General features: G+C 56.7%; 2 protein-coding genes across 11 annotated transcripts in view; both read left to right on the top strand.

Annotated features, from left to right (window-relative positions):
• Positions 1-955: 955 nt before the first annotated feature.
• DENND6B (DENN domain containing 6B) lies at positions 956-15,893 on the top strand. 7 transcript variants are annotated; one of them, XM_003783413.3, is made up of 20 exons: positions 1,012-1,279; positions 7,525-7,563; positions 7,637-7,679; positions 8,225-8,337; positions 8,839-8,919; positions 9,719-9,824; positions 9,937-10,016; positions 10,101-10,178; positions 10,444-10,499; positions 11,200-11,322; positions 11,415-11,510; positions 11,599-11,693; positions 11,824-11,889; positions 12,195-12,259; positions 12,349-12,438; positions 12,513-12,566; positions 12,928-13,037; positions 13,122-13,224; positions 13,315-13,389; positions 13,462-13,736. In XM_003783413.3, exons 1-20 carry the CDS (start codon positions 1,103-1,105, stop codon positions 13,582-13,584), a joined length of 1,773 nt encoding a protein of 590 aa, XP_003783461.1. In that variant the 5' UTR covers positions 1,012-1,102; the 3' UTR covers positions 13,585-13,736. The 7 variants fall into 7 exon arrangements, 6 of the variants coding, with proteins under 6 accessions (XP_023365162.1, XP_023365164.1, XP_023365161.1 ...); XM_023509394.1 differs by lacking the exon at positions 7,637-7,679 and adding an exon at positions 13,920-15,893 and having other exon boundaries at positions 956-1,279; positions 9,937-10,178; positions 13,462-13,596; XM_023509396.1 differs by lacking the exon at positions 7,637-7,679 and having other exon boundaries at positions 956-1,279.
• A 1,102-nt stretch (positions 15,894-16,995) lies between these two features.
• PLXNB2 (plexin B2) overlaps positions 16,996-26,146 on the top strand; it is a 30,712-nt gene continuing 21,561 nt past the window's right edge. For all 4 annotated transcript variants that reach the window (XM_023509330.1, XM_012801151.2, XM_023509336.1 and 1 more), the window contains exon 1: positions 16,996-17,075. The gene's annotated coding sequence lies outside the window, so the exon portion shown is untranslated. The remainder of the gene's footprint in view (positions 17,076-26,146) is intronic.

Consider the following 26,146-nt stretch of genomic DNA (forward strand, 5'->3'; position numbering starts at 1 on the left):
AAAAAAAAAAAAAAAAAAATACAGCAGTCATGCATGGCTTAAAGACGGAATATGTTCTGAGTCATGCGAAGTCAGAGTGTACTTACACAAAACTACAGTCAATTGCACGCCTAGGCTACATAGTACTGCCTATTGCTCCTGTGCTACACACCTGTACAGACTGTGACTATGCGGAAGACAAGGCAACTGTAACACAACGATGAATATTTGTGTACCTAAACATAAAAATCATACAGCAAAAATACAGAACTATAATCTTACGAACTTATGGACCATCATTGTAAATGACGTCTGCAGTTGTCCAAAACGTCCGTATGGATGCAGGGCCGGTAAATGTGTAAGAATTCCTACTCACTGCCCCTCAGCTCTCCCTAGCACAAGACCGGACCGGGCTAGGCCTCAGCCGACCTGCCCAGTGCTGGGAGGAGCCTGCCGCAGGTGCCCCGCGCGGGGAAAAAAAAACGAGACTGCGCAAGAGGATCAGCATTTCTTTTTGTTGTGGTTGTCATTCTTGTTTAGCAAGCCCGGTGGGCTCGAACTCACCAGCCTCGGGGTATGTAGCTGGCGCCCTACTCACTGAGCTACCGGCGCCGAGCCCAGATAGGTATTTCTGAGCGCCGCCACAAGTGTGTGAACACGTCTGCAGCCGACCCCAAAATCCGGGCCGCGAGGTAACCCCAGGAGCAACTGACATAGTGGAATGGGCGCCACGAAGATTAAATTCGGTTATGAAAACGCCATCAGAGACGCCGCTGCTCGGTTGGACGGGAAACTAACCCCAATCCTGCAGCCCTGTTAGCGCGCCCCTGAAGGCCCCGAGCCCTGAGCACCAAGGTTTTCCAGCATCCTATACCGCCTGGCCACGGGCGCCTGCGCCCCCTCCCGGAAGTCCTCCTTGTGGGACTCTCTCCCGGAAGTCCTCCCCCGCGGACTTTGCGCCGCTCTAGCCTGTACGGATCCTCCTAGCTGATGCTCTCGGCCGCGCTTCGCCACCCTCAGGGTGCGCGCGCAGCAGTGGCGGCAGTTCGATTGCTCCCGTGCGCGGTCCCGCTCCCTGCCCGCGTTCCCTCGGCAACCAAGCAGGCCTTGGGGATCCACCGCCATGGACGAGCCGCCTGGTCTGGAGTCTCGCAGGGCTCGCGGCTGCCTGGGTGCGGCCGGGCCGAAGACCTCGGGTCGCACGGCGGGGGCGCCGGCGGCGGCCTGGACGCGCTTCTCCGCCTGGTTGGAGTGCGTGTGCGTGGTCACCTTCGACCTGGAGCTGGGCCAGGCTCTGGAGGTGAGCGGGCGGGAGAGCGGGAGGGCCGCCCGCCGCGGCCACCGGCGCCACCACCTCTCGCGCCCTCAGCGCAGGTCGCCCCCCAAGCCTGCCCATGAACACGGCGCCACCTGCCCGGGCCCTGCCCTGCGCCCGAGAAAGTGCCCCGGCGGGAGAGGGAGTGCTGCGCCTGTTTGTCTTTACACTGGAAAGAGGAGACAGGGTCTTTGCACTTTACATAACCAGAGTGGTACTCTATTCCTCTCTCTCTCTCTCTCTTTTTTTTTTTTTAAAGACAGGGTCTTGCCCTGTCGCCCAGCCTGGAGTGCAGTAATAACGGTCAGAGTTCACTCTGGGCCTCAGCGATTTTCCGGCCTGTGCCTTTCAAAACGCTAAGATTACAGGCGTGAGCCACCCGGCTGGCCTTGATTTTTCCTAATAGGTATTCGTCACATTCCCACCCCACCTCCATCCCTTCGATTGCTGGGTGCTCTGACCAGAGACCTTTGGGTCCCCTTGACTCCTCCCCTCTCCATCCCATCCCTGGGCAAGGCTGACAGCTCCTCTTGCAACAGAGATCTCAGATCCTTTGTCTTTGCTGCCATCACCAGTGTTACCACCTAACTAATTGCACCCCAGAGTTCATCCTTTGTGCTTCTCCTCCTTAAAATCCTGCAGTTTCTCCTTGTTCACCTAGAATCAGATCCAGACTCCAAGGCCCCCTGCTTGGCCCCTCTACCCTGTCTTCTGGCATTCGTGCCCTTAGGAATCTGTTCACACCAGATGTGCCCAGCTTGGCCTGGCCTGGAGCCTTGTATGTGGTTTTCCTACTGCCTGCAACCCTCCACCCACACAGGCAGCTTCTCTTCCTCCAAGTGTATGTGAAAATGCCGCAGACTCAAGGAGCCCTTCTCTATGCCTTGAAAGGCCATGACACAGGTCAGGGAGCTGACCTGCAAGTAGAGGGGGCTGGGAGGAGGGCTGCATTGTCAAGAGTCTCTCATAACTGCAGGTGGCAAGATGAGGCTGAAGAGTTATCATCAAGAATGCTAGTGTAGGGCGGCGCCTGTGGCTCAGTGAGTAGGTACCAGCTCCATATACTAAGGGTGGCGGGTTCAAACCCTGCCTCAGCCAAATTGCAACAAAAAATAGCTGGGTGTTGTGGCAGGCACCTGTAGTCCCAGCTACATGGGAGGCTGAGGCAAGAGAATCGCTTAAGCCCAAGAGCTGGAGGTTGCTGTGAGCTGTGATGCCATGGCACTCTACCAAGGGCAACAAAGTGAGACTCTGTCTCTAAAGAAAAAAAAGAAAGCTAGTGCAGGCTCAGCGCCAGCCACATACACTGGAGCTGGCAGGTTCGAATCCAACCCGGGCCTGCCAAACAACAATAACTACAACCAAAAAATAGCCAGGCGTTGTGGAGGGCACCTGTGGTCCCAGCTACTTGGGAAGCTGAGGCAAGAGAATTGCTTAAGCCCAGGAGTTGGAGGTGGCTATGAGCTGTGATGCCAGAGCACCCTACCCAGGGCAACAGCTTGAGGCTCTGTCTAAAAAAAAAAAAAAAAAAGATGCTTTCTAAGGCCCCACTCAACCCAGGAAGGCTGTGAGAAGTCTAAGGTCTTCTAAACAGAAAAAGTATAATTCTTTTTTTTTTTTGTAGAGACAAAGTCTCACTTTATCACCCTCAGTAGAGTGCCATGGCGTCACACAGCTCACAGCAACTTCCAACTCCTGGGCTTAGGCTATACAGCCTCACCCACTACAATGCCCGGCTATATTTTTTGTTGCAATTTGGCCGGGGCTGGGTTTGAACCTACCACCCTTGGTATATGGGGCCAGCGCCCTATCCACTGAGCCACAGGCGCCACCCAGAAAAGTAATTATTTTTTTTTTTGGCCGGGGCTGGGTTTGAACCTGCCACTTCCGGCATATGGGGCTGGCTCCCTACTCCTTTGAACCACGAACCACAGGCACTGCCCCAGAAAAGTAATTCTTATTGAGGACTCCTGGCACTGTGCCCAGCCCTCTCGGGGCAGGCTCATCCCACTACACACCATCCTTACCAGGTACACTGCTGCAAACAGCACCACTTGAGTGGAGGGGCTGAGTACAGAGAGGCAAAGTGATTTGCCCAAGGTCACAGAGCCCACTTTCTTACTTTAGTACTATTCCCAAAATGTTCCTCATAAAATCACAAGAGAGCTAGGAACATACCTGTAATCTTAGCACTTTGGGATAACAAGACAGAATTGCTTGAGGCTAGGAGATTGAGGCTTCTCTCAGCTATGATCACACCACCACACTCCAACCTGGGCAACAGAGTAAGACCCTGTCTCAGAAAACAAGCAAACTTTGGCTCGGCGCCTGTGGCTCAAGCAGCTAAGGTGCCAGCCACATACACCTAAGCTGGCAGGTTCAAATCCAGCCAGGCCTGCCAAAACGACAATGACAGCTGCAACCAAAAAATAGCCAGGCGTTGTGGCAGGCGCCTGTAGTCCCAGCTACTTGGGAGGCGGAGGCAAGAGAATTGCTTGAGCCCGGGAGTTGGAGATTGCTGTGAGCTGTGATATCACAGCACTCTACTCAGGGCAATAGCTTGAGGCTCTGTCTCAAAACAAACAAAACCCAGAGAAGTCAAGATGTTCTGATTCCTTAAGGCATTCTCATGTATAGTTTTCTAAAACTTAATCATTCAAGGATTGCTTCAGCTCAGGATTTCAAGACCAGCCTGAGCCAGAGTAAGACCTCATCTCTACCAAAAATAGATAAAACTAGGTGGGTATCCTGGTGTGAGGCAAGAGGATCGCTTGAGCCCTAGAGTTTGAGGTTGCTGTGAGCTATGATGATGCTGCAGCAGCATACCCAGGGCAACAGAGTGAGATTCTGCCTTAAAAATAAAATAAAATTAGAAAGTTTTCTTTGGGAGGTGCCTGTGGCTCATTGGGTAGGGCACCAGCCCCATATACCGAGGATGGCGGGTTCAAACCCAGCCAAATTGCAACAGAAAAAATACCGGGGCATTGTGGTGGACACTTGTAGTCCGAGCTACTTGGGGAGCTGACTAAGTCCTTGACATTATGCCCAGCTAATTTTTCTTTCTTTCTTTCTTTCTTTCTTTTTTTTTTTTTGTAGAAATAGGCTTTCATTATGTTGCCTAGGGTGGTCCTTAACTTCTGGCCTCAAGTGTTCCTTCCACCTTGGCCTCCCAAAGTGCTGAGATTATAGGCATGAGCTACTGCACCTAGCCAATAAATCAAGTATTGAGCAGTTATCATCAGCCAGGCCCCACAGAACTAGGACCCAGTATAGGAAACATGGAAATAAACCAGAAGACAAGGCTCTTGCCCTTTAAGAGTTCATACTTTGTGCTAGAGACACAGAGAGTAAGTGGTCCAGCCCTCACAAGAATCCTCCAGGCTTCACAAAACCCCCAGCCCTTACAGGACCCACTAGTACTGGACTTGTCAGGTGGGTCCTATGCAATGGGAGCACTGGAGCCTCTGTACACGGCAAAGGCTCCAGCCTAAGAGAGAAGTAGGCAGGGTCATGGGGAGCAACCAGAACGCACAGGTAAGCCTAGGAAAGGGCCTGGCTCTGCCATCTCAGCTCTTGAAAACTCACCTGTCAGTATCCTGACTCAATATCCCTGGAGGTCTCTAGGGTGACCAGTGGCTGCAATGCCTAAAGAGCTCCACAGCAGCACCCACACTCTCCCAGGAAGCAGTTCCCATTCTGTGCAGTCTCAAGACCCCTTTACAGTTTGTTATTGAGGCCCCTAAAAAGCCTTTTGTTTGGGCAGTGCTCATAGCTCAGTGGGTAGGGTGCCGGCCACATACACTGAAACTGGTGGTTCAAACCCAGCCCAGGCCAGCTAAACAATGACAACTGCGACAAAAAAACAGCCGGGAGCTATGGTGGGCACCTGTCATCCCAGCTACTTGGGAAGCTGAGGCAGGAGAATCACTTAAGCCCAAGAGTTTGAGGTTGCTGTGAGCTGTGATGCTATATAGGGTGATATAGTGAGACTCTCTCAAAAAATAAAAGGCTTTTGTTTGTATGTGTTATATCTATTAATGTTTAATATATTATACCAGAAATTAAAACTGAAGAGATTAGCCAGGCATGGTGATGTGTGCCTATAGACCCAGCTGCTCAAGAAGCTGAGGTAGGAGGATCACCTCAGCCCAGGAGTTGTAGGCATCAGAGAATTGTAATCATGTCACTGCACTCCAGTGTGGGTGAGAATGAGACCTTGTGTCAAATAACTTTTAACACTTGAGGACATTTTAAAATATTTTATTCATCTAAAAAACAAAAACCACTATGTATTAGTACAAATAACATTTTGGGGTTGGTTTTTTTTTTTTTTACAGTTTTTTGGCCAGGGCTGTGTTTGAACCTGTCACCCTCAGCATATGGGGCCAGCGCCCTACTCCTTGAATCACAGGCACTGCCCTAAATAACATTTTTTATAAGAAACAACCTTTTCTGAACAAAAGTTCACATTTATTCAGGGAAGACCAGGTTAATAGGAGCAGCAACCTGCGTAGGCTAGTGCAGGGGAAAAAGACAGAGCCTCATGTGACCCTAGAAGGGTATGGTCTGACCTGAAACTCCTTGCTCTGAGGGTCAGCTTCGTTTGGACTCTCACTATGGTGTGGCCCACCCTGGTTGGCCTGACCTCTGGCTTAGTCTCTAGGCTGCACCCAGCCTCTAGGCTACACCCAGAGCCACTTTCCAAAGAGGATGAGCTGGCCTTTGAATGTGGATTTCCCTGGAGAGGTGTTCTAGAGGGGCCCTGGGCATGGCATTAGAGCCCAGAGGTTGACATGGCCTGCCCAGATGCTGTCAGACTCCCATGACTGCCAGGCCAGGCATAGACACCTGACCTTAAGCAGAGAACCTGTCATGGCCCTGCCCCAGGTGCCAGGCAGCCACCTTTCTTCAGCCCTCCTCTTAGTGCAGACACTTGAGGCTCAGCCCCTCATAGAGCTATCCCAAGGCACCCCTGTGGGTCTAGCCCCACAGATCACTTTCCACCCCTTCTGGCTCCCTCTCCTGCCTGAGCCAGCTGACAGTTCCAACCTGGCTTCCCTCTCCTTGTGTTAAGGATTCCAGCCTTGCCTGCATATCCTACTGTACTTCCGCTTCCTAGATACAGATACGTCTTCACACAGCCCCCAAAGACTGTGCAGAGCGTCTGTTCCCTGTCAGGTGCAGGGAGGCGGAAGTCACAGGGCAGGGTCTTTGCCTTCAGGAGACTGCATGCAGCACAGAGATGTTGCCCATACAGTCCAGTAGCAAGCCCAGACTGGACAAGCCCAAAAGCAGTGCAGCCTCAGCAGGGCAGGATGTGTTCCTCCAGGCATGGCTCAGAAACCACCTTTCAGCCAGACCCACCTCAGCATAGAAATTTAGAAATTTGGCAGACACATTAAGGAGAGAAGTAGTGCACAAAGGGCCCCAGCAGGCTCTAGGCATAGCAGCTTACTGAGAATAAAAGGCTGGGAAGCTCCAGCCTGGCCATAAGCCTATGGGTTGGAGCAGTGGGCCTGGGCTTCCAATATTCCCGCCCTGCCAGCTGCTTCCTCCAGAGCAGTCAGAGCCTGTAGTTAGGGTCTGTGCTTTTGCTGACCTTCCACTCCCAGGAAATGTAGGGCTTGTCCGGCTGGTCACTCACTGGCCCTACAACCAGGGCACAGGCCCTGGCATAGAGGTGAGGGCAAATGAGCCTGGCAAGAGGTAAGGATGCCTGGTAGGAAGCAGCCATTGTGGGACAGGGGTGTTGCTAGGTCAGGAGGCCAAAGAACAGCATGGCTCAAGATTCTCTGGGCTGGAAGGTAAAGATGGAGATGGAAGGCCAGCCAGGTAGGCCCTGTGACCAGTCCAGGTATGAGGGACCATCAGGGGCTCTGAAGCCCCTTCAGAGGAGATGGGGAGCAGTATCCAGGCTGATGGGAGCAAGGAGGCCCTAATACAGTCAAGAAAGGAGTCGGGATACCTGTGTGCTGTGCTGAGAGGGTTCCAGGGCAGAGAGGGCTCTGGCTGGCTGGAGAGTACACAGGGCCTGGTGCCTGGACATTAAGGACCAAAGGAGATGATGTAGTAGGGGTAGACTGGTCAGGGGAAGAGGGAGCCAGGGATAAGCCAGCCTCAGTGGCACATAGCTGCAGCATGATAGACTCTGTACCTGCCCTGTGCCCCAGCCCAGCTGACCTGAGTGCATAGTCCTGCCATCTCAGTGGGTGCTCTGTCTTTCTTTGCAGCTGGTATACCCAAGCGGCTTCCAGCTCACAGACAAGGAGGTGGGTCCTGGCCTTCTTGGGAGTGGATGTCACCCAGGAGGGCATTGCCCTCACCAGGTTTTGTATGTTTCAGAAAAGCAGTATATGCTACCTGTCCTTTCCTGACTCCCACTCAGGTAGGTGACCCCAACTGTTCCCAGGGATGGACATTGGTTCAGTTGGCAGCCCCTGTGGCCCAGGCCAGGGGTATCACGGCCACTGCTCCCCACTTAACGGAGTTACCTAGATGTCAACACTACAGAGGGCAGCTGGGCTCCCCAGATTCACATGGAGAGAGGGGCCAGGAGAGTCTGATCCCTTACCCCCCTTTATAGTGGCCATCAGGAGCAGGGTCCACCTGAATGCTTTTATCCCTGGGGCACAGGTATTTGGGCAGCCTGTCTAGTGTCTGGTGCTTTGTCTCATGCAGGTTGAGCCAGTCTCCCACAGAGAATTTGAAGGTGCTTCTCTGTGCTGTTTATTCCAAAACCCTTACGTAGGGTGTGCAGGAATCAGGACAGGAGCCTACTGGGAAATGTAGGCCCATTGGGTGGCCTTTTCCCTCTGGGTCATTTATATCAGCAGATACCAGCTTTGCAGGGACTTCACCCCTGGACCCCAGTTGCAGTACCTGCAAGGGAGGCTCCCAGCCCTAACACGCGGTGGGGCTGCCCCTTCCCAGGCTGCCTCGGGGACACTCAGTTCAGCTTCCGCATGCGTCAGTGTGGAGGGCAGAGGAGCCCATGGCATGCCGATGACAGGCAGTACAACAGTGAGGCCCCTGTTTCACTGCAGGTGAGCACTGGGCTGCTCCCCAGGGGCCCTGCCAAGTTGAGGTTGGTGTAAGAAGCCCCCTCAAAGGGCTTGTGTCCCAGGTGACAGGGGAGGCTCTGGCCAGGCCCTCCTGGCAGGATCACCAACTGCTGCAGCCCCTCCTGTCCTGCAGGCACCATCCTCAATGGAGCAGCCAGATCTTCTGGGCTCTTATTGCACATCTGGCTAGGGGTCCATGTGGGTCCACAGGGTGCAGCTTAATGCACCTTCAGGGCTCCCAACCACCTGAGCCCCTCTGCTATAGGCTCACTGCAGGTATTCCCTGCAGTGCTGTGGGCCACGTTTAAGCTAAGGACCCATAAACCTAACCCAGGGAGGCCTCCACCTTGGTGGCCAGAGTGCAGGCCCATCAAAGCTTCCTGGTTCTCCAGGCTTCTGTCCTCAGCAGCCCTTGCATCTGCCTCAGGGGTTCACAGGGTGGCCTAGGAAAGCAGGGCCACACTAGCCCTATTCTCCTTCCAGAGGGAGCCAGCACACTACTTTGGCTACGTGTACTTCAGGCAGGTGAAAGACAACTCTGTGAAGAGGGGTTACTTCCAGAAGGTGAGCCACTGGGCACACAGGGGGTGCTGCTGTGAGGCAGGCAGAGGTCCTGTGCCTCCAAGAGTGTCTTTGTTTGTTTGTTTGTTTGTTTTTGAGACAGAGTCTCAAGCTGTCCCCCTGGGTAGAGTTCTGTAGCATCACAGCTCATGGCAACCTCCAACTCTTGGGCTCAAACAAGTCTCCGGCCTTCACCTCCTAAGTAGCTGGGATCACAGGCGCCGCCACAATGCCCGGCTATTTTTTGGTTGCAGCCGTCATTGTTGTTTGGCGGGCCTAGGCTGGATTCAAACCTGCCACCTTAGGTGTACGTGGCTGGCACTTTAGCTGCTTGAGCCACAGGCGTCGAGCCCCTCCAAGAGTGTCTTACCCTCCTACAGCTCCACTTGGGGACTGGTGCCCTTCCCGCCCAGCATGGTGCCTGAAGCCCTTCTGTTTCAGCTCAGGACATTCCTGCCCCTCACTGCTGATTGGAGTGGGCTTTCAGCAATGACCAGGGCTAGAACAGTTTCATCCTTGAAGCTGCTTGGCTTCTGGGGAGATCATTCCAAAAATCTTGGCCACTGTGTATTTCCCTCTGAAGGCCCTGGGTCCAGCCCCACCCTGCTGTCATTCATTGTTTCCCTGTCTAATAATTCTGCAGTCTGAGTTGGGCCGTGCCTGGAGCAGTGTCTGTTCTGAGGGGTTGGTGGGACACGCTGGCCTATTGAGGTCAGCTTAGCTCCAGGGGTTCACTAGGCTCCCAAGTGGTGGGGTGGTGTCTAGAGCCAGGCATCCTCTGATCAGCTCTGTGGTCCTGCAGTCTCTGGTGCTGGTGTCCCGTCTGCCCTTTGTCCGACTCTTCCAGGCACTGCTGAGCCTGATGGCCCCCGAGTACTTTGACAAGCTGGTGCCCTGCCTGGAAGCTGGTGAGTGGCCATCAGTATGGCAGGGTGGTCTCACCATCTATATGCGGCCCTGGGCTTAGCAGGCAGTTTCTCCTTGAGGAAGGCTCTTGATGCTGGCCACTTGTGTCCACAGTTTGCAATGAGATTGACCAGTGGCCGGCCCCTGTGCCTGGACGGACCCTGAACCTACCTGTCATGGGAGTTGTCATCCAGGTGAGGGCCAGGTGGCTAGGGAGTGAGTGCTGCAGGTACACTGAGATACCCCCTGCCTCTGGCAGCTGCTCCCTTCCTCCCCAGGTGCGCATTCCATCCAGGGTGGACAAGCCTGACTCCAGTCCTCCCCAACAGCTTGACCAGGAGATGCATTACCAGGAGGTGGGAGCCTAGGTGGGGGCTGAGGGCAAGGGGAGTGAGCTCTACCTGCTCACTCTGGGGCTGGATGATACCTCATGTACAAGGTGGCCAAAGCCAGGTGAGGAACAGCTATATTTCAGTGCAGGACGGGGGCTCCCTCTACCTATGAGGGGAGGTGTATAGAGCAAGGGCCATGGGGCTGTCATTGAGCAGTTGAGAGATGCTGCTTGGGGCCTGAGGGATACCAGTCTCAGTCTAGGTCCTGACCCCTGCTCCTTTCCCTCAGAACCTGCTGCCAGCCCCAGTGGTCCTCACTAGTGTCTATGAGCTAGACCTGTTCAGGTGAGCACTGTATGATGCCTGCTGCTTTGGGGGAGTCCACCATGTATTTGTGTTGCATGCATGTGTGTACATGTGTGGGGTATATGCATGCATGTGTGTGGCCAGTGCAGGGCAGGGTTGCCTGATTAAGGAGCCCTTGGGACAGTTCTGCAAGGGAGAATTATGCAGAGGAGAAAACCAAGCCCAAGTGTCTGTACTCAGAGGAAGGAAGGCAAGTAGCAGGGAAAGGCTGTTGGGAGACATTCAAGCCTGAGGCTGTCCTCCTTTGCTTCTCTGGCTAAGTCTTTGAGGGAATTTGGGCTTTGCAATAGTCTTGCTCCAAGCTGGACCCAGCAGGAGCCAGGGCTGCAAGCATGAGGCTGAGGGCCCAGGGTGACAGCAGGGTCTAGATGTAGTGCCCTGCCAGGATGGGCGGCCCCTTCCTTGGCTTGGGATCCTCTCCCAAGGCCAGACACAGCACAGATGAACCATCAGCATGGGGTGGCCATAGTGGCCTGAGATATACTCTCGTGTCTTCAGATGCCCTAAGCACCATCTTCCTGTGGGCCTTGTGGTCACCAGAATGGGGCCCAGCATAGCCTGTGCTGGAGGGCCAGGGCTGGAGGTGGTGGACTGAGGGGAATGGGCCAAATACACAGGCTCCCCTTAGTATCCCACCTGACTCCCACCTGACCTCCCCAACTGCCCCTGCTGGTGCCAGGTGCTTCCGGCCTGTGCTGACCCATGTACAGACGTTGTGGGAGCTTATGCTCCTCGGAGAGCCCCTCGTGGTCTTGGCACCCTCGCCCGATGTGTCCTCAGAGATGGTGCTGGCCCTGACAAGGTACCACCTTGCCCAAGTCCCAGGCCGGGGTGTTGGGCCATCATATATGCCCAGCTGCTTCCTTACCTGTGCCCTGCCACCCACACCTGCAGCTGTCTGCAGCCCCTAAAGTTCTGCTGCGACTTCCGTCCCTACTTTACCATCCACGACAGCGAGTTCAAGGAGTTCACAACACGCACACAAGCCCCGTAAGTGCCCATCCTCCCCTCTGCCTGTGCCCCCTCTCTGCCTTTACTGGGCCTCTGTCTCTGCCTCTTCTTTTCTCTCTTCATCTAGACCAAATGTGGTCCTGGGAGTCACAAACCCTTTCTTTATCAAAACACTTCAGCATTGGCCCCACATCCTCCGGGTTGGGGAGCCCAAGATGTCAGGTGAGGGTCCTCAGGAGGTGCTGGTGGGGCCTCTGAAGGCTCAGGCAGTGTGGGGTGTCTGCAAGGGCTCAGCCTGTGGGTGTGGCAGAGCCACAGGTACTGAGGCCTGGCCATTGGGCCTGTCTCGCAGGGGACCTTCCTAAGCAGGTCAAACTGAAAAAGCCTTCAAGGTTGAAGACCCTTGACACCAAGCCAGGTCTGTGCTCCCTCGGGCTAGAGGCCCCTCCTACTATGGATGGGGCTGTCTTGCACTGGCAGGGTTCCTAGACAGGATAGCCAGGCTTCCCAACTGCTCCTCTTCTTCTAGAACTCTGGCAGCAGAACTGAGTCCTTGGTGGGGGGAACTCTTCTCTTTGTCAGAGAGTCTTGCTCGGGTTGGGGCTGGAGTGGGTGAGGTGTGCAGGTGCAGGGGAACAGGCTGCAGGCAGTACACCCTCTCCTCACCCATCTGTGGGACCTTGGGAATGTGGGAAGGCATCTGGTGCTCTGTCCTCCCACCAGGCCTCTACACCTCTTACACAGCCCACCTCCACCGGGACAAGGCTCTACTTAAACGGCTATTCAAGGTGCAGTCCTAGTGTGGGCGGAAGCTGGGGACATGGGGTACTGGGTGGTGTGAAGGCTGCCTTGGGCTCAGTCTCCAGCCTCCCTGCAGGGTGTGCAGAAGAAGCGGTCTTCAGATGCACAGAGTGTGCTGCTGAGGCGGTACCTTCTGGAGCTCACACATAGCTTCATCATCCCCCTGGTGAGGCCTGGGCCCAGGGGATGGTGGGGGCACAGTGGGGCTGTGGCACCAGGCTCACTCTTGCTTCCCTCTAGGAGCACTACATGGCCAGCCTCATGCCCCTGCAGAAGAGCATCTCACCCTGGAAGGTGGGGTTCTAGGTGGGGGGCATGGGAGGGTAGATTCCCATCCCCATCTCAGAGGAGGGAAGACTGGGGACAGGTGTCCCCATGGAGCAGAGGGACTAGAGGCTACAGGTGTACAGGAGCCACCACTACGGCCCAAGACCATCATGCACCACAGGTCACAAAGTGTGCAAAACAGCAGCCCAAGGGAAGGGATCTGATAGGACCCTTGGAGAGATCATCCTGGGATCTGCCCTAGGCAGTAGTGGCTGGGAGGTCTTCAGACACGGTGAAGAGTGTGTCTGGAGTTGAGGCCCCACCTAGCTAAGGTGCAATGCTTGTGAAGCTGTGTCCCCCAAGTGCTGGCTCCCCTGGCCCGTCTCAGACCCCCCCCCAGATCCGCCCCTTCAGCCAGGACGACTTCCTACGCAGCCTGGAGCATGCAGGGCCCCAGCTCACCTGCATCCTCAAGGGCGACTGGCTGGGCCTCTACAGGTAGGTGGACAGTAGGTGCGGGATGTCCATGCCCACATGGCCTACAGGGTCAGCCCCATAGCCTCTGCCTCTTGACACCCACAGGCAGTTTTTCAAGTCCCCTCATTTTGATGGCTGGTACCGGCAGCGGCATAGAGACATGACCCAGAAGCTAGAGGCACTGCACCTTGAGGCTATTTGTGAGGCGGTGAGGGGGGCTGGAGGTAGGGGACTGGGCCTAGCCCCGGGATAGGGCTAGGGGCCTCAGTGACTGAGGACCTGCTCTTGTCCCTGACAGAACATTGAGAGCTGGATGAGGGACAAGTCCGAGGTAGAGGTCGTGGACCTGGTCCTGAAACTTCGGGAGAAACTGGTGAGATGCTTCCCACCCAGCCACCAGCCTGGCCAGGAGGTGTGCCTGTCTTGACTGTTGCTGCCCCCTCAGGTGCGTGCACAGAGCCACCAGCTCCCTGTGAAAGAGGCGACACTGCAGCAGGCTCAGCTGTACATAGAGATGGTCATCCGCTCCCTGCCCAAGGACCTGCAGGCCGTCCTATGCCCTCCCTAGGACAGGGCTGAGGTCTGGCTGAGCCTCCCTCCCCCAGTGGTGGTGGCCCCTGGCCAAGCACAAGACCCTAGACCTTGGCCCTCAGCCCAGGCTCCAGTTTCCCTCCCTGTACTACCATTGTCCCAGCAGTAAATGTGACATTTGGAACCATAGCCTGGCCCCTGGCTACTGGGGGATTATGAGTTGGCAGAGACTCCCCCACCTCCTGGTGCCCATCTGCCCAGGCCTTATATGTTGTGTTTGATGTATCCTGCTGGGGCAGGCTGCTGGCCTAGGACAGAGGGAGGCAGCTGACAGGAAGGCCCCTCACACAGTCCACTGCCCATCTTTTCTAGGGATGGGAGGGATATCTTGCCCGTGGTCATTGACATGAGAGGAAGAGAAGCTGCTCTGCACTGGGAGGGACTCTGCCTACCACCCATGCTGCCCCTCTGGGCCCTCTGCTTGCCCAGGGCTGTGGTTTGTTGGGGGTGGGGGGTGGGCAGGGGCAATGTGGGTCCAGCACCCCTGTTGGCCCTTGGAGCGTCCACAGCATTGTCTTGATTCCCACTCCCAAGACACCCCACCTGGCACCAACCCCATAGATCCCACCCTGGGTCTGGACAGGCTCTCTAGTGATCCTCTTGTTCTATCCACTCACCTGCAGCCTGATCCTGGCTCCAGGAGTCTCAAGATGCTGCTAAGTTCCTTAGTGAGAGATGAGAGTCCCTAAAAGGTGCTGCATCTAGATCATATGCTCCCCCTTGTGTGACACCTCCAAGCATTAAACCTAGCAAGGTAGAGAGCTATCATCACTCAGCATATGGTGACAGCATTGTCAGGGCCTATGGGAGGATAGACATTCAGGTGTGGACCCAGAGCTGCAGCCAGGCACCAGCACAGCATCACCCACCGTATGCCTGTGGGTAAAGTTGGCCACTCAGACTCTCAGATTCCTCATCTGAAAGAACAGGCCCATGTGGATGCCTGGCAGGACAGCTGCTGGGAGGGCCATGGAGACTGGGCTCTCCAAGTCCTGGGTAGGGTGCTGCCCATCTCCCTATTCCTGGGCCCTTGGTGGGGTGAGCTTGCCCAGGGCTGGGGGAGGGGCTTTTCCTTTTTTTCTGAAGCTCCCACCCAGTCCATAGACGGAACTCTCCTCAGTGGGGCTCTGGCAGGTGTCATGGGTTTGTTAGTTCTCACTGATCCTCCTTAGACCACAACCTCTAGTGAGGCAGGGTAAATCCAGTGCTTGCTGACAACATCTCACACAGGGTTTGGCTGAGTACTGGACAGAGGGGCCAGCTGTCCATATGTGCCAGGCACTGTTCTTGGGACTTTGTACACGTGGCCTTGTCCACCCTGACCATGGCCCAGAGCAGCCTGTCACTGTCCCCATCACAGGCCCAGGAGAGTGATGGAGGGAGGCGGGTGGGTGTGGTTAACTTGTTGTTGGAAAAGGGCAAGCAAACCCACCCAGTGGTGGCTGGGCCTGAGCTCCCCTGGGACCTGCGTGGCAAGAGGTGGAAGCTGCTCATGATTGTGACTCTACCCTGAGGAGCCTGCCCCAGAGTGACTGTAGTATGTGCTTTCCTATGTTATTGGTTCCTCACCTGGCTTTCTGCAGTGGCAGCAGCAGGGGCCTGGGTCCCTAAGCTACAGGGACAGGGCTGCAGGCTGACCTGGCCACTATTGGTCCAAGAATGCATAACCAGGTTTCCCTGGACTCCCATCTTACCTAGAGGACTCTGGCAGGCATGGCTGGCATTCCCCACAGCAGACGCATCCTCCATACCATTGGGAGTAGGAGTAGGGGAGGACAACTAGCAGCATTCCAGGGCTGAGGGGCAGAAGCCAAAAGGAGCTTCTTCCTGAGGGCCTGGGAAGGCCTGACGGGGCCTGTGCTAAAGAAGCAGGATGAGTGTCACAGCCCAGAGTAGATGGGGACCTGCTGGCTCCAACCTTCAGATTGCCCCTTGCTGCCCCAGGGTCAGGTCAGCTCTGTGTAAGGAGTGTCTGGGGCTGGGTCCTGCCCGCCCCCAGGCCAGGGGCAGGCAGTAAAGAGGGAGGAAGGGCCATAGTGGGGGGAGGTGTTTGCTGTGGGATGGGGGGCTCAGCCTTGGGAAGAAGAGAGGGCTGGGGCAGGCCTGGGATGGGGCCAGGGAGGATTTGGGCTGGGGATGAAGTTGCAAGTGGGGGCCTGCTTCAAGGGCAGGAAGGGCAGCTCCTCTCCCTCCAGCTTCCTGCCTTCTATTTAAAGGTTCCTTTTCAGTCTGGAATAGTGGCCTTCCCACATTTTTTGGTTTATTAAAGTGTCCTTTTGTAACACAGTGTCTGTTACTTCCTTTTTTTTTTTTAAATAAAAGTAGGCAACCCTATCAGACTGTAGTAACTGAAATCCTCTGCTTGGAGGGCTGTGTTTCAGGCCTCAGTGAGGAGGTGTGGGTTGGAAGAACTAACAAGTGACTGATCAGATTCTGCAATGCCTTCATTGTCTGGCTAGGGTAGTTCTTGAGGCTTGGGGGGCAGGTCCCAGGGCAGGGTGGGGGGAGAGCAGAGGAGATGCCTACAGTGAGGATAGGAGAAAGTGGACATGTCTGCAAGGAGGGGGCAAGTCTGGGTGGAAGTTGGGTCCTCAGGGAGGGAACATCTCTGTTGGGTGAGGACTAGAGTTTGGGGAATGGTCCTACTTCTCAACTCAGAACCAAGGCATGAGGAGGGCTGGGAGGCCAGAAGTGGGACCAGCTCAAACCTAGTAATTGGAACCCCAGGAAATGATGGTTCCGCAGAAGATCTGCTGGGGTCCAGAAAGGCCTATACTTACTGGGGGCCAGGGACATGCCATCAGGGCATTGTCAGTTGCCCTCTAACTTCAGGAGGTTTGGATGCTGAGACTCCTGGAAAAGAGTCAAAAGCCAGCCGCCCACACCCCCAAAACAGCAGAGGTGTGGCCAGTCTGCCCCTAGTCTGGGGGCAAGGGTCCAGTGCCCTGTCCGTTGCAGAACTTGGGGACCCTGGAGGACTTTCCTCTGGCCTGCAGAAACTTTCTCAAGAGCCCAGAGCTTCCCTTCCTCACCCCAGGGGCCGGGGCCGGGGTTGGGGGGCGGGGAGAAGGTGCTCCTGGGGTGGTGTCCAACCAAGCCAAGAGGTACTCTGTGGGCGCCAGTAACTCTTGGACAGCAGAGAGGTGGGCAGGGCGCTGCTGCTGGGAACCAGGGTCTGAACTGGGGCCGAGTTTATCCGCGTTGTGACTCGCCTAGGTGGCCACTGAGCCAGGAGAGGTTGGGGACTCAGGGAATGCCGGCCGGGCCCTCCTCTCCCCGTCCTCCTCCCCCGCTATAGTCCTCTCCGCCCTCCTCTCCGCTCCCCTGTCGGGGGCGGGGCTGGCAGCTCCCGCGCACTCCGGCCCCTCCTCGGCCACACAAAGGCCGGTATCCATGGCAGCAGCGCGAGCCGGAGCGCAGCGCCGATTGCGGCCCAGGCGCCATCGAGCCTTGGCCGAGGACGCGCAGGTACGGAGCTTGGGGGATAGGGTGTGGGGGCGTCGCGCTGGTGGGGGCCTCACCGTCGGCGCTGCCCCGCCCCGGCCTGCCGCGCCGGTCTTGGGGACTTGCAGCGGCTGCGGCTCCGTGGAGGACTCTGCCGGCGCGTCCGGCTGGGCCGGGCCGCTGCCGCCCCACGCTCCTCCCTTGAGCTGGCGAGTCTGCGGCGACCGGGGTCAGGGAGACGGCTTGGCAGGGCTGGGTGCCGCGTCTCTCTGGGGTTGCGTGCGATCCAGACCCACCCTCCTCGCCCATGGCCCACATTTCTTCAGCCAACGAGACCCTCGTTGTGCAAGACCTCTGGGGTCCCCAGCCTCAGGCTAAGCCAGCACAGATGCTGGCCTAGCCAAGGCTTTCCTCAGGGGGCCGGACACTGTCGGATGTGAGCAGTGCCCACACCCCCTGGGGCAATGTTCTTGATGGTGGGGAACCAGCACTCAGGTCCTGGTGAAGCCTTATGGTCTCCTCCGAAGTCCTGTGTGATCATTGGTGTTACTTGGGTGGGCACCCTGAAACCCAAAAAGTCTTAGAACTTGGGGGTGGGTGTCAAGGAGGTGCTCAGTGCTTGGACCGGACACCTCCACATGCCTCCTCCTGCAGGAAGTTGTCCTGGATGGGCCCTTCTGCCCCTCTTGGTCAGGCTATTTGGCAGAATTTGGGGTCCTGCCTTCCCTGTCTGGAAGTCTCAGCTCCTCCTCTGTGAGCTTCCTGCCACATCATTTGACTCGTCTCCTCAGCTTTTTGGAAAAGTAAAAGTCTGTGCCCACTGTGGCCTGTGGCAGAGATCAGGACTGGGGTGAGGCTGGGCCTCAAAGCCAGTCTAAGGTTCCAGAGCCTGGAGGGCTCTGGGGGCCCTTCCCCTGACTGCGGAGGAGTGCCTCCTTCTCATTTCGGCTCTTGTGCCATGAAGCACAGCAAGTCTAGGGGCTTTACAGTTGAGCCTCTGCAGGGCTGGAGGGTACAGCTGCCCAGAGTGGGGGCTCTGGGCCTGACTCTACCCAGAAATTGCCCTGAAAGGGAGAGAGCTAAACAACCAGTGGATGGGGGCTCTCCTACCTCCACCCTAAGGTGAGGGTCTCTAAGAGGTTAGGATTATCACCAAAATTCCCAAAGAAAACAGGAGCCCTGGGGACCCCACCCTCAACCCCCACACCTCTGGAGGGCCCCTCCCCCAGCTGAGGGGTGGGCGAGGCCTGAGGTCTGGCCAGGGGTTCCTTGCCCCAGTAAAGGAGGGAAGTTATTGAGAAAAACAAGGGTTTGGAATGTGAGTTCCCCCTCCCCCGCCGGCTGCCTGCCAAGAAGGAATTATTTTGGATTATCCAGCCGTGTCCGAAGAGGGAGAGGGATCCACTTCCGGGGCCGTGAGTTGAGAGCCCCAGGAGGGAGGGACAGGCAAGTCCAGGCAACTCCACCACCTCCTGAGGCAGCGGCTGCTCAGACCGGTTGGGGGTGGGGCTGGGTGGGAGGGGATGCGTCACCTTTGAGTTGGCAGAGGCCCCAGAGTTGGCCCCAGCAGGCCCTGCCAAGCCTGGAGTGGGCCCAACCCCTCTAAAAGAGGCTACTGGACAGGCCACTGGACAGGAGGAGCTCTGGACCCAATCAGCCCCCCTCCCCTTACTCCTAGAAGCCCTGCAGCATGTCCTCAAGGGCCTCTAAGGCCACTGTCAGACCCAAGGTCAAGGATATACCCTGGTCTGGCCTATCTCTCCTTTCTCTCTCTCTCTCTCTCTCTCTCCCCCACACACACACACACACACCCCTCAGCCTATTGAGTGAGGAGAGCTAAGCAGTCAGGAGATGAGTCTGGCTGACTGGGGAGGGGCTCTAGGGTCTCTCTTGGGCTGAACCCAACTGACTCACTGACCAGGTAACTAAAGGACACCACCCCAAGTCAGATGCTCAGATGTGGTGTCTGTCAGCCTGTCCTACAGCTAGGGAGACTGAAGCCAGGGATAAGTCCCTCTTCTGGGACACTATCAGGCTTGTCCCCTGAATCCAGGCCGGCAACCGCCTGAGACCATGTGCTCAGCAGCCTGTATGGGGACCATATCAGGGAGGCAGAGCTGCACCTGGGACCCAAGTGCGGGAAGCCAGGGGCTTGGCCCCAGCCCAGGCCAGTGGAGCAGAAGAGATTGGATTGAAAGGTGCTGGGGTGGACTGGTAGCCTGGGGAGAGGTCCATATGGCACTTGTCCTGCCACTTATCTCATTCCTGAATCCAGGAGCCGGGGTTGATGATCCCCCAGGGTGTTGGGTGTAGGCAGGGGGTGCACTGTTATCCCTTTCCAAGACAGCCAGGCTGCTCTGGAGCCCAGGCCCTGGGCATCAGAGGACTTTCCTCCTCAGAGCAGGATATAATCCCTCCTGCTGCAGCTAGACCTCTGCCTCAGCTGTGAGGTATTAGGGAGTAGTTTCTCTTCCTGTTGAGGCCTCCTGTACCCAGAGCCTGCCCTGGAATTGGGTGTAGGACAAGGTGGTGAGCTGATCAAAACTTGAATCTAGTCCTGGCCAGTGAGGGCACCCTTCTGTGCAGGCTCACTGGGGGCTGTCTGGGCCAAGTCCCTCCCCTGGGGGTAGTGGCTGTTTGCCTTTAGGGTGGGGCCATGGGTGAGGTAGGGCTGGGTGTCTGACTAATTACCAGCTGAGAAGGGTGGGTCAGTGGCTGTATTGGCTGGGGGATGCTGGCTGTAATGGGAGGAGCTTGGAGGCAGCTGCCCCTCGCTGCCCCCCTCATTCCTGGCTCTCTGGTTCCTCTATCTTCTTCCCTTCTGTAGTTTCACATCCCCCAACACAGGCTCCTGCTTCTCCTTGCCCCTAAGGTTGTGAAGACCCCAGCCCCTTTCTGCTGCCCAGGGAAGGACTCTGCCCCATACTAGGCTCTCCCAGCCACAGGTGTGGTCCTAAGTTCCTACTCAAGCAGAGCGTGTAAAGGGACTGGCTGGGTCCCTGCCATCCTGTCCCCGGTGCTGGCACCCACCCTAACGAGTCTTCCTTACTCTGTGGAATTCACTAGCCTATGACAGTGATTGGACTCAGACCCCGGATGGAGCCAGAGTGGCCATGGTTGGCAAAGGTGAAGTTACCTGCAAGTCTGCCCCACCCCACAGCCATGTCTGTGTCATGCAGAGAAGCCCAGGCTGGGCCTTGGAGCTGGGGTTCTGTTTCCCATCTCTCTGGCCTCACGTCTGTGGCTCAGGCACCCCTCCTGCTGCCCCCTGGATTGGCCAATTTCACACCTGAGCTGCTTGTTGTCCTGGTTCATCAGGCAAGGGGCAGTGCTCAACTTGAGCCAGGAGCATAGGTTTCTGGGGACAGGGCAAGGCTCAGTGCCTGCACCATCTCTTCCTCAGACCCCCTCATAGCTTCTGAAACCCAGTAGTTCCCCATTCTGTTGCCAGATGAGCCTAGGCACAGGGCCTTGGAGTGGTAGAGGGAGGCTCTGTGAGTACAACCTGGATTCTGACCCCAGGTCTGCCATCAGCCCAGCAACCTATCCGAGGGCATATCAGGTCACCTCAGGGTGCAGGAACCACAGGCCCCTCAGGCACAGCTGCCACAGTTCCCATGTGGGCTTCTGCTCAGATCTCTGTGCTCAGTGCTGTTCTGCTGGGCCCCTTCCTCAGCAAAAGCAAGGCTTGATGTCAGCCCTTGGCACAGCCCCCAGGGACCAGGCAGGGTGTCTGACCCTGTGGCTGGGACATTCTGGTCTGGGGCTCTGTGCAGGGCTGAACTCTTTTTAGGTGGCCCCCCAGATGCTGGGTCTTGGCTCTAGAATGCCAAGCCAAGATGGGGGAGGTGAAGCTGGAACCTGTGGTGCCTCCTCTGCAAGGTGGCTGTGAGAGCTCAGAGGAGGCTCCTGTGCCTTGCTTGGCCCTAAGCTGGGTGCTGAGGGCTGAGGCAGTTCCTCGGGGGCTTTACCTCAGGTAGCATGGGTGGCCTTGGTGAGAAGGTATTCTGTGACTGGCACTTGCTTGCCTGGAACCTGAGCTCAGTCCTTATCTGGGTCCTTACTTTGAAACTAGACGAGTGCTGGCTCAGCACCCTAGGGCGCTAGCCACATACACCAGGGCTGGCAGGTTCAAACACAGCCTGAGCCTGCCAAACAACAGTGGCAACTACAACAACAAAAAAAAGTGAGCCGTACATTGTGGTAGGCACCTGTAGTCCCAGCTACTTGGGAGGCTGAGGCAAGAGAATCGCTTAAGCCAAGAGTTTGAGCTTGCTGTGAGCTGTGATGTCATGGTACTCTGCCAAGGGCGACAAAGTGAGACTCTGTCTCAAAAAAAGAAAGAAACTAGGCGAGTGCTGCAGGTCTGAGGATAGCCCAGACATGGTAGCGTGGTCCATCTTGGAGTGAATGGGGCCTGAGCCACATGATTCAGAGGACTTCAGGTGGTATGGTGGCTTGGCGGGATGGTGAGGGGATTAGTGTAGCCTAAGCCTTGCAGGGGTTCTCCTATCTACCAGAGAGGCCTTGTGGATAAATAAGAGGTCTAGGAGCCAAGACCCAGTGCTCTCTGGGGAAGATGGTGGCTGCTTCTCGGTAAGGGGAGGAGGGAGCCCAGTTGAGCTCCTGCTCCGCCTCACCCACTTGGCCCCAGAGCCACACCTCTCCTTCCCAGTGAGTGGGAGAAGCTATTTTAAGATAAGCTGGGTAAACTGACATGAGAGAGGGGCAGGTGGTGGGAGGGAGAGTCTCCAGCAGGGGCGCCCTCCTCCTTAGCCTCAGAACTGCTCCCCCAGGACAGAGAAGTTACGGGCCTTGGCCTCCCCACCCACTCTTGGCATCAGACCTGATTTGGGGACTACCCTGAGAGACCTCAGGAGCCAGAAAAGGATTTTGGAATAGAGGGTGGAAAGACAGGGAGACCCAGGCAGACCTGCTCCTATAGGCCCAGCCATACTTCCTTGAGGTTCCTCCAGTTCTCATCTAGACCTGGAGGCTCCAGTGGCTTCTGGCCAGACTCTGTGCATCCTTGCTGACAGCTCCCCCATGGACTGAGCCAGCAACTGAGTGGACCTGGAGGAGGAAGCTGGGTGAGTGGCAGGAGGCCAGGCAGCCCCCACACAGCTCCACCATACAGGCATCACTCCTACTCTATCCTGCCCTGCTCTGAGCATTTCCTCATTGAGAAATCCAGGTTCCTCTGCCCACTGCCTACCCTCAGCCTAGACTGCAGGCCCCTCATAGTACATTTGCACCACCTTCACCCACACAGTCCCCAAGTCTGGGGTCTCTCCCTTGAGCTCTTTGTCTCACCCTAGACTCTGGGTGCTGGGGTGAGACCCCTGTTGGCATATGTGTGAGTGGTGTCTGGCACACAGGGTTGGCGCAATGCCCCAAGCTAATTGTGGGGTTCAGCTGTGATGGGGGAGGTGGGGCTGGGGTGACCGCCGAGGCACTGACAGGCTGACAGCGAGATTACAGGCCTTGTTCACTCCTTACTTGGCTTGGGCTCTTACCCGTCCGCCCCGACACCCACCTCTGGGGATGGAAAAGGGGCTGTGGGTGGGAGTTGGTCCTGGGCCAGCTGCATCCACCATAGTCCTCCAGCTGCCCTGGCCAGCAGCCACCAGGACCTGGTCCCCTGACCTGCCAGCTGTAGGGGGTGAGCCTAGAAAAGGGAGGAGATGTGTGTGAACAGCTCAGGAGTGGGGCTACAGGCAAGGGTGGGCACTGGTAGGCAGGGAAGTAGACACCAACACCAGGCTTGTTGCTGAGAAGACTAAGACTTAGATTCTAAGCCCCCAAATTCCCCTGAGCCCCTCTGTTGCTGAGCAGAGGTCTGAGTGCTCTCATCCTGATGAGCTGATGGCCCCCTCCCCCTGGCAGTGGTGACAGGCTCTGAATGCCTGGCAGTACCCACTCCTCCTGGGGAGTGCTAAGCTGTTGGTCTGAGGGACTGAATGTAGGGAGGGTGGGGGCAAGGCTGGAGTGTGGGGGTCAGTGAGGGGGCTCCAGGCATGTCCTGGCAGGACAGGGTGGACAGAAAGCTTCAGATTTGGTACGTGTGGGGAGAGTGCTTCAGGCCAACTGGACCCCACTCTTTGTCTGAGGATCTGAGAGGACTTGAGCTCTAGATGTGCCAGGTGGGCTGTGGCCCCAAGGAAGGCTGAGGAGGACCATGGAATTGTTTGGGAGAGGCAGTCATGGGAGGGCAGCTTGATTGCTGGCATCGTGGGGGCCCCAGTCTTAGGGCACCAGCCATGTACAGAAGCTGTATAGTTGGCACAGAGGGAGGGACGGGCTGGGACAGCTACCCTGAGGCTTTGCCAGGTAAGCTTATGGGATGCAGAGGCCTTGGGTGCCAGTCCTCAGACACAGGGGCTGAGAGGTGGCATGTGGTACCTGGGGGAAACATCATCACAGGGAGACAAGTGGGAGCTGTGGCTGATCCCATCCTGATCCCAGGATGATAGGGAGCACCCTAAGGCATGTGGCAGAAGGTTTCTTGGGGTACACACAGGATCCTTGGTTGGTGGCCTCATCTCTTACAAAAGCCAGGTGACTTCATGCTGGGACAGAGTATAAACTGAAGGGAGGTAGACCCACAGGAAGGACCCAGCCTCAGGAGCCAGGGAGCAGTGAAAGGCTGTGGTGACAGCCTTTACCTGGCAGGGGTCCTTGGCCCCAGTCCTAGGGGAGCTTTTTTGGCACAGAGGGAAGGCTCAGCTCAGACAACACCATCAGTGTGTCCCTAGAGCCCTGGGGGGTGAGTCTGGCCCCCTATACTGGCTCTGGGTCATGCATGATTGGAAGGTAGTTCGGAAGGACCCCTGGGACTCACTAGGGCAGGGGCCTAGGCGTTCACCATGCCCTCTACCTGGCAGGGAGGATTTAGTGCCTGAAGCCAGGTGAGAGCTTCCAGGGGACGCCTCCCTGTGCCCACGTGACCGTCGCCACTGCCGACATTGTTACTCTGAGTCAGGCCCCACCCCTCTGGCGCGTCCTGGGGTCCTAGGGCCGGGCGAAGCTTGTCCAGACATTCGAGGCCCACGTGCTCCCGGTCAAGTATGCACCGGGGGCGGGGGCCGAGAGGTGGGCTGCGAGTCACCGGGAGGGCGCGGGCAGGTGACTGCTGAGCTCAAGCACGTGAAGGCAGCGGGGCCGCGAAGTCCCTGGCCCAGCCCTGGTGCTTCCCGAAGGAGCCGCCGCTGTGTGTCCCCCTCCTCCCCAGCCTCGCCGCCGTCCTCGCATCAGTTCCCAGGTAACCGTCCCGCGCTCTCCGGGGAGTCTGGTGGCAGCGCTGCCTAGGGAGGGGCTCTGCCTCCTGAGTCTGCTGGAAGAAGGGAAGCCTGGGCCGTGCCCACTGGAGGGGGCTGCCCGCCGTTGACTCAAGTCGGATCACTGGCTCGGAGATCCACCCAGCTGATGCCCCTCCCAGTCCGCACGCTCTAGGGGACCGCCCCCACCTCCAGGGCTGGACTCTGACCCAAGCCACTCAGGTGGGTGGGGCGCGCCCGGGTTGCGGGGGTGGGGGTGGGGTTGCTGGGGAAGCTTTGGGCGGGCTAGAGGACGCCCCTCGCCGGGGTGCACCCCTTGTTTTCAAAACCAGCGGAGCTGCGGGGCGCTGCTGCCTATTTTGTTTCCTCTGATTACAGATTTGCATCTTGGCCGCCAGAGCTGAGGTCCCTTGACTCTTGCTGCCTGCTACCGGGCTGGGGGCCTCTGTGGCTTCTCTGTCGCCTGCCTGCCACTCTCCGAAGTGGGGGTGGCACGGACCCCTCTTTTGTCAGAGGTTCCCCCCTGCGTTGGGGTCCCTAGAGTAGAGCCTATGTCCCTCCCAGTTGTTTTTGTTTTTTGTTGGTTTTTTTTTTGAGGCAAAGTCTCACTATGTTGCCCTTGGTAGAGTGCTCTGGTGTCACAACTCACAGCAAGGTCAAACTCTTGGGCTTAAGTGATTCTCTGACCTGAGCCTCCCAAGTATCTGGGCCCACAGGTGTCCGCCACAATGCCTGGCTATTTTTTGGTTGTAGTTGTCATTGTTGTTTGGCAGACCCAGGCTAGGTTCAAACCAGCCAGCTACTGTGTATGTGGCTGGTGCCTTAGCCGCTGAGCCACAGGCACTGCCCAGCAGTTGTCGTCGTTTAGCTGGCGCTGGCCAGTTTTGAACCCACCACTCTCCGTGTACGAGGTGGGCACCAAGCCCACTCCCAGTCTTTTGATCCCTAGATGGGGTATGCACAGTGCTAGAACCCTCCCCACCATAAGGCAGGGATGGAGGACTATTACTGTACCTATCCCCACTGGCCCTGGCCTGAGATTAAGTTGTCCCTTTTTCTCTGTGTCTGCCAGTGCCTGTGTCGCCTTCTTGGTCTCTGTCCCTGCCTGGGTGCCTCTGTTCCCCTGGTTCTAGCCCTGCCTGGTCCCCCTCCCTGAGCCCACAGCCTGTGGCCTGGCCAAGATCAGCCCCCAAACTGAGACTTTCCTTCCACTGGGCCCAACTGCTTTGTACTGATTGATTTTAGCATTAAGTTGCTCAATCTGTGTTTCCTTGAAAATACTGAAAGGACAGAACCCTCAACTGTGCTCCTCAACCCCCCACCCACCCACCGTGGGGCCAGGATCCAGAGAGATGAGGGTGCTGTGACCCAGGGCTGTCCACAGGCTAGCTTCATCTGGAGTGAGGACTCTGCTGTTCCCCTCCAAATACTCCTTGTTTACCATTTTCTGGTGGGGTGGGCAGAACCAGCCTGTGCAAGGGGCATGGCAGTTGCTGGTTAGAAAATGAAACCTGAGGCTTGGCACCCGTAGCTCAGTGGGTAGGGCATCAGCCACATATACCAGGGCTGGCAGATTGGAACCTGGCCCAGGCCTGCCAAATGACAATGACAACTATAACAAAAAAATATCTGGGTGTTGTGGCAGGTACCTGTAGTCCTAGCTACTTGGGAGGCTGAGGCAAGAGAATCGCTCGCTTAAGCCCAAGAGTTAGAGGTTGCTGTGAGCTGTGACACCATGGTACTCTACTGAGGGTGACAGTGAAACTCTGTCTCAAAAAAAAAAAAAAAAAAAAGGAACCTGAGGAGGGAAATCACAGG

The sequence above is a fragment of the Otolemur garnettii genome, unplaced genomic scaffold, assembly GCF_000181295.1.
Source record: "Otolemur garnettii isolate 467f Iridium unplaced genomic scaffold, OtoGar3 scaffold00007, whole genome shotgun sequence".
Classification (NCBI taxonomy): Eukaryota; Metazoa; Chordata; class Mammalia; order Primates; family Galagidae; genus Otolemur; species Otolemur garnettii.

Excerpts from the sequence above, each read along its gene's own strand:
- DENND6B (XM_023509394.1), top strand. The coding sequence starts at position 970 with ATGCTCTCGGCCGCGCTTCGCCACCCTCAGGGTGCGCGCGCAGCAGTG. Across the intron at positions 11,694-11,823 it reads TGGGGAGCCCAAGATGTCAG|GGGACCTTCCTAAGCAGGTC; the intron begins GTGAGGGTCCTC and ends CCTGTCTCGCAG. Across the intron at positions 12,567-12,927 it reads AGAGCATCTCACCCTGGAAG|ACCCCCCCCCAGATCCGCCC; the intron begins GTGGGGTTCTAG and ends GGCCCGTCTCAG.